We start from the raw sequence: 10,605 nt of genomic DNA, 5'->3' as shown, positions 1-10,605 counted from the left end.
CCAGAAAGCAAGCTCTGCAAGAATAAAAACCCATCTGTCACTGTATCCCCAGCATCTAAATCAATGCCTGGCACACGCCGTCACAGTTTGCTGAATGAATGGATGAAGTCGACAACATCACACTCCCCATATTCAGCTGTGCAATCTGAGGCTTGCAGAGGGTAAGTAATCCCCCCACGCTCGCGCAGCGAGGGAGCAGCATTTCAGCACTCAAGCCCAGACAGTCTTGCCTAGATCCACGTCCCAGACCACTCTGTCCTGCTCCTTTCACTTTTGCTTCTTGCTGTTTTAAACTGTTCACTCCACCTAGGCCGAGCCTCTCTCCTACACTTCCAACTGCCCCCAGCTTCTGCTGGTTTCTCTCTGCGCTGACTTCATGCTTCATTATTCACTTGAATTCTTCTTTCCCGCCCTATCTGTCTCCCCAGCAAGATGTGGGGCTCCTTGTGGCTTTCACTTCCTTTTTGTCGCTTGCCACCCACCAGGACAGAGCCTGGGCACAGGCACCTAACAATACCTGTGGACGTGTCCCTTTGGAGCGGGGGTGAGTCAGGTAGTCCTGTGGGTATGTGCAAATCCTGGGTTACATGACTCACTTTGCTATTTCAAAGTATGCTGACCTTGACTTCCTTGGCATTCTGCCACTCCGTTTCAACACCGGCTTGTTAGAGCTGATGCAAATCAGAGCTGCCACCATCAGTCACTGTGATACTACGCAGGTCTCATCCCTGTACTTCTGGAATCTCCTGCATACCACAGAACCTCCCCGAGGGCTGCACAGACCAAGAGCATGCAACCAATGGGGACTTTTTAGGAGGGTATAGAACTAATGGAAACGCCCCTCTATGTCCTGCTCTGAGGTCACTGAAGGGGTTACTCACAGCCTCCTCCTAAGGTTAGGTGATGTATCACTCCAAAAGGATCATGAGAGAGATTATTCACATTTTACGCAAAATAATATATGCACCTCCCGATTTAAGGAATAATAAACCCCGTGTCTGTGTTTCTGGGTACAGAGCAACAAATTAAAGAAAGCCCAATTATTGCCTTTAGTTAAAGTAGGCAGCAAAGCAACAAAAAATATAAACAGTAGTTAGAAAATATGCCCTTGGGGATGCCTGGGTGGCTCAGTTAACCATCTAACATCGGTTCAGGTCATGATCTCAGTTTGTGGGTTCAAGACCCACGTTGGGCTCTGTGCTGAGCGCTTGGAGCCTGCTTTAGATTCTGTGTCTCCCTCTCTCTCTGCCCCTGACCCTCTCAAAAATAAACAAACATTAAAAAAAAAAAGAAAACATGCCTTTGTAGGTGATTTTTTTCCTAGTTCACTAACACATTGTAGACTTTTAGGATATATGGTAGGGCCTTCTTGTCACTTCATAGGTTTTAACTCGCTGGTCTCACAATACACACAAGACACTTGTGAGAATTTACTTCCAATGTGCAGAAGAGGAAATGGTGGTCAAAGAAGTCCACATCATTCTCTCACAGAAGGATTAACAGGAAGGATTAACTCACACCCACGGTTAAGGAAAGCCCGCTCTCCTTGCTCTGTCTGGTCCCCTAAGTCCAGGCCGTGTGACAAGCACTGCACGCCCTCAGGTCTGCTGTGAGCTCACCGGGAACCACACTTAGTTACAGAGTCAGAAGATGCTGTTCCAGCCCCAGCTCCGCAACCACACAGCTTTGGGCGAGTCACTAAACCTCTCTGAGCTTCAGGCGCCTTGTCTCGACACACAATCTCCCCTCCTCCAGTCTCACCAAGCCTGGGAATATGAAATTCACTGTGAATATGAAATTACCCACTTATTTAACAAATATGCATTAAGCACCTGCTATATGCAAGGCATAGTCAGTGGACCGGGAATACGAAGTGGACCGAAGTCCCCGCTTCTGTCACAAAGGAAACAACACTATAATGTATCCCCGTGTTGAAAACTGCAGAAAAGGAAAGCAAAGCAGGTAACCTTAGAGAGTGATGGGGTGCTGCTATGTTTGGCAAGGGGGAGGGGGTTCAAGAAGGCTTCTCCAAGGAGTTGGCATTTGAAAACAGACCAGAATGAGGTCTGACAACAAGCCACACCAATACCTGGAGAAGAAAAGGGTGCAGTGCAGGGGGTGTCAATATGCATCATGAAATGCCAGACAGGAAAGCTATTCAATATTATAAAGATTCCATTCTATTTCAGTCGTGATTAAAGGTGATGAATTGTTCGTAAGGCATTTAGATAGGAGCTCCCTAAACAGAAATCTAAAGCAGCCCATGGAAATAAGTGTAGAATAAATAAACCCCCATGAACATGTGCACACAGTAAAAAAGTAAAAAAAAAATCCTGTTGGGTTAAATACATCAATTACAGAAAACATTACTTCATAAGTGGAGAGTCCATAGGATTCCCTGAAATAAGCTTACATGTTTCATATGAGTTTTCAAGGATGAAAATTGTGCCAAAACTGTGTGGGGCTATAGAATAATCTGCGCTCCTTACTGCGCTCCTTACTGCACTCCCCAAGACAAGGCGGCCTTCAGTGGTCTCAGCACCCGCTTCCGGGATGAAGGAAAATGACCTCTTTCCTGCATTTCCATCCCCTTGGCCAATAACACAGCAGAGCTTTGCGTGCTGCGTTCTGGCCAGCCTTCCAGAAAGCCTACCATAGCTCCCGACATGGTTCTGCAGGGCTTGCAAGGGTACTGCGCGTAGCTCTAGACATCTTCCAGAACCACGGACGGTGACCGCAAGACCCCCCTGGATATCTACCCGTAAGGACCCACCACCGATGCAGGCTGGCCACTCCACCAGCTGTGACATCACAGCGCCCCCCGGCACCCGCCTCCCCGCATCCTGCTCCTCCTCTGCCCCAAGGCTTATCCACAGCCCTCCCTGGTTTCTTTTTTTTTTTTTTTTGTATTTTTAAGTTTTATTTATTCATTTTGAGAGAGAAAGAGCATGTGTGCAAGAGTGGGGGGAAAGGGGGCAGAGAGAGGAGAGAGAGAGAATCCCAAGCAGGCTCTGAGGACACTGTCAGTACACAGCCTAATGCCGGGTTTGATCCCACAAACTGTGAGATTGTGACCTGAGCTGAAATCAAGAGTCAAATGCTTAACTGACTGAGCCACCCAGGCGCCCCCCTCCTTAGTTTCTTGTCCCCATTTCTGCTCTCATGCGTTCTTCCCTACATTCCAAGAACTTCCACATAGGCTAAATTCTGGAATAGCAAATTCCCATCTTTTCTTTCAAGGATTTAATTAAAGTCCATTTAATGAAGTTGTCCACATCCAACGACTTCCATCCTGAAAATGGCTGACAATTTGTAAACTTATTTTTAGGTTAAAAACATGTGTCCTGGGGCACCTGGGTGGCTCAGTCGGTTAAGTGTCCGACTCCTGATTTGGGCTGAGGTCATGATCTTGTGGTTCATGGGTTTGAGCCACATGTCAGGCTATATGTTGATGGTGCAGAGCCTGCTTGGAATTCTCTCTCTCTGCCCCTCCTCTTCTCTCTCAAAATAAGTAAATAAACTTAAATAACTATAATAAATAAAAACATCTTTACAAACTCCTTCTACATGCAACAACATGGACACAGCCCTCAGACATCACATGAGTGACAAAAGTCAGATGCAAAAGAATTCAGACCATACCATTCCATTTATGTCAAGTTTAAGAAAAGCAAAAGTAATCTCTAGTAAGAGAAGTCAGAATCAGGGTTAGCAGAGGTGGGAAGGAGGCAGCAGGGGCCCTCAGAGGTGCTGGCAACGCGCCCGGGCTGTATCTGGCGGCAGCTGCATGGCTCTGTGCCTACGTACAAATTCATCAAGCTTATGATATGAGCACTTTACTGTCTCATACTAAAAGTTAAAAACAAAGGCTTTCCTCTGAATTGTACTGAAACACTGCTGTGCGTGCAGTGCTCGGCAGAGCTATCTGGGGACCTCTAGCCGTCCAGGACAGTCAGTTCCCTACCTCCCTGACACATCTGGCACCTTCTACAGCCTGAGTAGGTATCGCTTTCGGCTTCCTTCAACCAGGAATTGTAATGGGCCAGCACGGTGACCGTTGTTGATAGTCAGCTTTAAAACAATCAAGGGCATGCCCTAGGCCGGGAATAAAGAACGCTTATTTTGTGTGCTGTATGGCCTGCACAGATTCAATGAACTAGAAAAGCCTTTGAACATGCCTCTCAATAGGAGTAACAATAAATGTCAGATGAGAGCAATCGATCGCCTGAGACAAATCCTCTCGGTAAACCATTGAGATTCAGAACACCCCTCTCCAGCCCACGAGAAAGGCGAGGAAGAGGACGCACAATCGTGCGCTGGAAAGAAAATCCGACCTGGGCCCGCTCTGCCGGGAGTGAGCCCTGCTGCTTGAGGGAGGTGCTTACCCTCTCTGGGTCTCAGTTCTCCGCTAGTAAAATGACCTTCCTTACCTTCCTCTTGCCCCAGGTAGAAGAATCAAATGACAGGAGGCAAAACACTGTCAACACAACCGCTGATACCGATGGAAAGTTTCCAGAAATGAAATAAAAGAGAGCTGGGTGGAATGCCTGTCTTCCAGGAACTCTGACATCGGCCAAACCATGTGGCCCTCACAGTGCGTCGATAAGGTGCCACCTTGCTTCCCACTTGGCCAATACGGAAACGGAAATACAAGGCACTTGAGTGGCTGCACAACCGTGCCCAGCAGGGAGGGTCAGGGAAGAGGATTCTCTGGAGTCTTCTCCACGCAGCCACGCAGAGTAGCAAGCACGCCTCCTCCTCTGCCACGGGTGCCTGTGTGTTCGAATCCCGATAGCAGCAGGAACCCATTAAGAGTAAGAAACCGCTGACAACTGTTCCTAAATAACCACCTTCCTCTCCCGGAGAGACAAACGAACTAAATCAGAGGCCACTGAGCCTTGGACATCCAAGTTTTCCTGGCACTGCACAGAGGATCCAAATCTTTCATCTGAGAAGCAGATGTTCTGACTGTCCCGAGGTGGAACCACACATGAAACCGTGTGTTTCACCCTGGACCTTCCCTACGACGGGTTGGACCTGTGGATGTACCTCCTGAAACAGAATTAAATCCCACCTATGCGGCCAGCTTTAAATCTGCTCAGTAGTTTAAAAGCAAACAGACAAACAAACAAAAAGCAATACACTCCAGCCCTGCACCACAGAATGCTATGTGGAAGCACATGCTTCTTGAAACAAAACGTTCTCTTTTGCCCCATAAACTACTTTCTCAGTTACATAAAACTGCAAATTGCAATCTGAAGGCTTTGCAGGCTTGAATTTCCATCTTCCCTGAACGTTTATGAGGAAACAATTAAATTTGGTCATCTTTCTCTAGGGCTTTTTATATTGTGGCTGCCAATTAAAATATTTTCCCTATGTGTGTGCCTGAATCCATCATACCGCCTCTTAGAGACGTTGCCGCGTATGAAATAATCATGCGGTATGATGTATGTGGCCAAAGACTGATCTTTTAAAGACATCTTATCCAAACCCTTCCTTGTTTTGTGCTTTGCTATGATAATTCTACTTATCTGAAGAGTCTCCAAAAGGATATTTCTACTTTGGCTCCTGTTTGCCAACTATGAATTAATACAAAATATCACCTTAAAAAGGTGCCCAGATGAAACTTTTCGGGGAGACGGAAGACTTATAACACTGAACTGTGGTGATGCCTACACAGCTATATATAACTTTACTCTGAAGCAACTGGCTGCCCACTTACAGCTCGTGAGTTTTGTGATCTATAAATTATATAATGTTCAATAAAGCCGTTTAGAAATATGCCCCATGATTCAGAGTGAGGTTTTTCAGGTTTCAAGTTCTATTCAAATTAACCTTAAAAGCATTAATGTTTCCTATGCTGCAAATGTACACACAGTATTATGAGTCAATATAATTTTCCCCTAAAACGGAGTTTCTCAGCTTTCGCACTACTGTCAATTTGGGGCCAGATCATTGTTGCGCAGGTCTGTCCTGTGCCCAGTGGGATGCTTAGTAACATCCTGGCCTCTACTCACTGGTTGCCAGTAATACTTTCTCCCTCATAGTAACAATGACCAAAAAACGTCTCCAGACATCGCCAAATATCCCCTGGGGGGCAAAATAGCTCCTAGGTAAGAGCCACTGCTCTAGAAGTTGCAGCTGGAAAAGAAATCTGCTCTCTAGAGGGCTGACTGACAGATACAAAAGCGTTGGGGGCTGTCCCCCAACTTGAAGGCTTGTTCTAGGGCCCCAGGAACCGGCTCCTGGCCGACACAGGACGATTTTTCTCTGCCTCTGCCCTCTGCATATTCTACAATCAGTGTTACTTTTAGATTACAAACCATTATTTTCTTAAATGAAGCCTAATTTTATAGCCCGTGTCACTCCCCAAGGATGGCAGTCAGCCCAGAAATCAAAGCAACTGGGTTCTCCATAAATGCTTTGTGGCCGCTGGCTCTGACGGACAACACGGCCATTCCCACTAGCCAGCAGCATCAATCCGACACTGTCAGGTTCTAGGAACTTTGGAAGTAATCAAGACTCGGAGAAAAACTAAATGGCTGATGGCCAGGATCACACAGGACGCAGTGCTGAGACTGGAAATTCTCTAAGTCCCATGTTCTTTCCTGACGTCCGCGGTCACTGGGCTTCCCCAGTCGGGAGCCGTGGGAGGGGCTTACCAGAACCAGACCCCCATCTGAATGCCTCAGGCATATCAGCCCACCTTAAATCCTCCCTGTTATGCAAGGAGGTGCTATTATTATTCCTACTTTATGGACAAGGAAGTGGAGGCTTGTCCAAGGTCACACAGCTGGATACCCTGAAATCTGAACTCCAATTAGTGAGCTCACAAGCACAGGCTCTGGGCCACTATACTGTGTCCCCTCCTGCGTAAGTGCCCTATTTCACTAAAAGAGTCAGTGGGTTTGTTTGTAGATAAGTAGCTAAGTCATACTTAAACTCAAGGAGATTTAGATTTGGGCTACTTATGCATTTACTTAAGTTTCTTTCATAGCACTAAACACCCAGTCCTGTGAACACCTGTGAGATACCTAGAAATGTCCTATGTAAAATGTCCTATGTCAAGAAGCAGACTAAAATTTCACTACTGCCAGTCCGTAAGAGCTCATCGCTTCCTCTGTTTTCTCTTCCCTAATTCATTCATCCAGGCAGTAACCACGTCACTTATAATCTATTTAGAGACAAACACATATCAAATAATCACACAATTAAATATTGTGATAAAAGCACTAGGAAAGAAAAGTACACACACGGGGGTTCCAAACAATTTATAATGGGAAGACTGGCCAAGGGGATTTTTAAAAAATGCAAGGAATGTGAGATTTGCAAGAATTGTTAGTTCATTTGAAAGTGAGTCCAAAAGGGCTTTCAGTACTAGTAAACAGTGTGTACAAAGGCCCTGGGGTAGGAGGGAACCACGGGTGAAAGACCCTAAAAAGGAGCCAGGCACAGCAGTGGTCAGGCCCCGCTGGACCCCAGCAAAGAGACATTAAACATCCCAAGGAGAGATACAATGTGGTCAGATCGACATTTTTAATGATCACACTCCTGGGTCACACAGGAGCAAAGAGATTGTCTGAAGCAACCTTTGCCAGAACATAGTTCAAAGACCTCTACCCTGGATCCTGCAAAACAAGTTTGTTTGTTTCTTCTTTTTTCTTCTCTCCAGGGTGTGGCATACCATCCTGGCTGTGAACTGGCTCCCTCCTCCTCTTGTTTCGTTTGTGAAGTTTAAAGGCCAGATCTAGTATCAGGTCTGAGACCTGGTTTTATTTTAACAACCCCCAGTAAACTACCCATCCCTTTCCAGGTCCCTCCTCCTTCTCTCACCTCTCTACTCCTTCCAACTTGCCAAGGGGCCCAGTAAGTGACAAAAGGTACAGAGGAATCCTTTTGGAGCTTTCTTACATGAGGAGAGAGACAAGCTGAGAAAGAACCACAGACCTGCTTTCTCACACTCCCCTCACACCCAAGCAAACAGAGTTTAAAAAAAAAAAAAAAAGCAAATCTGAAAGAATGTCACTCCCCAGCTTAAGATTCCTGGGGCCACACACAATGCCCCCCAACCTGGCGGCCTCGCCGCTAGCTCCAGTTGGCCCACCTCCAAGCTTTCACAAGTGCTTTCAGTTTCTCCTCTTCAAGAAGCTTCACGTCACCCCACCCTGCGCTGCCAAGAGTCCTTAGCACCCACTGACACTTCCTCCAGGAAGCCATTCCTACCCCACCCATGCTCCAGCCCATGAACTGCCCTCCTCTGAGTTCCGACAAAAAAACTAAGAAAGCAGATTTTTTAACTTCATTGTGAATGCTTCGCTGCACACCTCCCCAGGCCTCCACCGCGTGCATGCACGTGCACGTGCACACACTCCCTCCGCAGCTCCAGAAGGACACATTCTGGGCACCACAGCCCCAGCATCTAGCACAAAGCCTAGCACCTAGCTGGGACCCCTCTGAATATTTATCGCATGAAGGAGCAAATAAAAATAAACATTTTCAGAGTCTCGCAGGAGCAGAAAGAGAGGCCTTTAAGGAGAAGCTTTCCCTTCCTTAAGAGTTTGGTTGTGAATCAGAACATAAGACACTCAAATGACAAACGTTAGCAAAGGTGCTACATCTCACCCAGAAGTTTTAAAGGATCAAAAAGATCAGTGCAGGGCACATAACCTATGCTCACGGTTTGGGGACCAAAACTTCTGGGACGTTTTCCGGTATTCAGGTGATGCAGGCAGCAGGGAGACAGGAGGTGTTCATGAAGGGAACCCAGTAAAAAGCCAGGACAGAAACGGTGAACTGACACTGCCTGCACGAACCCACACTGGCTGCAGAACGTCAAGTCCACCAAGGGACTGACCTTGTTTTCAATTCGGGGCACAGTTCTCCCTTCGTCCACTGCCCTTTGTAACCACCTCCTGGCCCCCAACCTTTCTTAGAAGCACACTCCCCCCTGTTTTTGTACAGTCCTTTCTAAAATACCAACCATGTGTTGGCCTCAGAGGAGGACAATTTGCTTTCTTGACTGAACCCAAAAGCGATTAATAATAAATCGCCCAGGTCTGAATTAGGGCCTTGCTACTTGGTGTGGTCACTGGACGGGCACCACATCATCTGAAAGTTTGTTGGAAGCCCACAATCTCCACCCTTCACCAGATCTACTGATTCAGAATTAGCATCGTAACCGCTCCCCAGGTGATCCCTATGCACCTCAAAGTTTGAGAAGCACTAGGCTATATCCTACATTCATTCAACAAGTATTTAATTAACCAATCCAGGGTACACAGTAGGCATTCGACAAATGCATGAGGATGTGAAATGGTGTGGGGAAAGGGGTAAGCAGAGACATTCCACTGCGGTTGAGAAGCTCCAGAAATACTAAAAACAGCATCGCTGTGGAGAGCAGGATTAATAGTCTTTACATCGAAATTCAGAAGTGGCCCCTGCCCCTCGGCTGTGGGAATCTGGAATCTGGGAACTTGACCCTGTTTGCAGCAGGCGGGAGAGGCACCCGGGAGGTGTGTGTGTCTCTTCCCCGCCTCGGCCACAGGCCGCAGGAGCTGACAAGGCCAAGTCCCCGCCCCCCTCAGCTGTCACCCTGTCAAAACAAAGCGGCTGCTGACAGCGCAGGGCCAGCCTGCCCCGCGGCCTCGGGCAATCCTCCTACCGCGGGAGCACGGCGCCCACATCTGGATCTGCAGCTGAGGGGCAATGGAGTGCGGAGAGCTGGGAGGGAGAGGGGATGGCAAGAAACAAACGCATGTCCTCAAACTGAGCAGTCGTGCCCGCTGCGCTGGGCTGTCACCTTGCCAAATCCTGTTTACACCTCGAGCAGCTGGGACAGCGTTTTAACTAAACAAGTAATAATACAATAATGACGGGGCTGTCACCGCACGCAGCAGCGCCTCCGCCCACCGCCTAGGGCGCTGGGAGCTCCCGGACCCTCGCCTCGGGCTGTGCCCACATTACCATCCGGCGCGTTCCGCCCCTTCGAAATCCCAAAACGCCGGAGTCCTGGAGACTAATTCACTCTCACTCCTTCCACCCAGCTTCTCCCAAAGGGGCACGGGGAGAGGTCGGGAGAAGGGGGGGGGCGGCTCTCAGATGCCCCCAGTCGATGTTTCCTTGGCCCTGGGGCGCTCGCCACTTAGTAAGCTCGGCTCCACTCTCCGGAAGGTGCCTCTGGCGAGCTCCTACAGAGCAACAAAGCCCCAGGGCAGCCCCAGGAGCGCAGACGCAGAGGCAACTCCTTCCAAGGGGGAAGAATGAAAGGCTACGGGTCTCGGCGATCCCCTCCGTCCAACCCGACAGGACTCTTGTCCGAGAAGAAGCTAATTGGGCGCGGGCGACAGCACCACTTCCGCGGTGCAGCGGCCCCAGGCGGGAGACGGGGGCAGGAGGGGGAGGGGGCGAGGGTCCCGCGGGCTGGGGCCCAGCCCCGCTTCGGCGGCCCGGGAGTCGCGAGAGAGTACCTTGCAGGCGGAGTACACTCCGAGTTTCTCCAGTTTCTTGGCCCGCGGAGCCGAGCGCAGTTGCGCCTTCTTCACGGCGATACGGGCCGAGCCGCCGCCTCCCGGTCCTTCGGCCGTGCCCGCCGCCGCCACTGCCGTC

The 10,605-nt window shown here is 48.8% G+C and overlaps 1 protein-coding gene across 1 annotated transcript in view; it reads right to left on the bottom strand.

Moving 5' to 3' along the window:
- Nucleotides 1-10,605, bottom strand: part of KAT2B (lysine acetyltransferase 2B) — a 99,929-nt gene that overhangs the window by 87,585 nt on the left and 1,739 nt on the right. Inside the window, exon 3 of the mRNA XM_029938770.1 lies at nt 10,467-10,604. Coding sequence (XP_029794630.1) covers nt 10,467-10,604 — 138 coding nt within the window. The remainder of the gene's footprint in view (nt 1-10,466; nt 10,605) is intronic.

This window comes from Suricata suricatta, chromosome 5, assembly GCF_006229205.1.
Source record: "Suricata suricatta isolate VVHF042 chromosome 5, meerkat_22Aug2017_6uvM2_HiC, whole genome shotgun sequence".
Classification (NCBI taxonomy): domain Eukaryota; kingdom Metazoa; phylum Chordata; class Mammalia; order Carnivora; family Herpestidae; genus Suricata; species Suricata suricatta.
The sequence above is the reverse complement of the archived record's forward strand: the minus strand, read 5'-3'. Positions and strand labels throughout refer to the sequence as shown.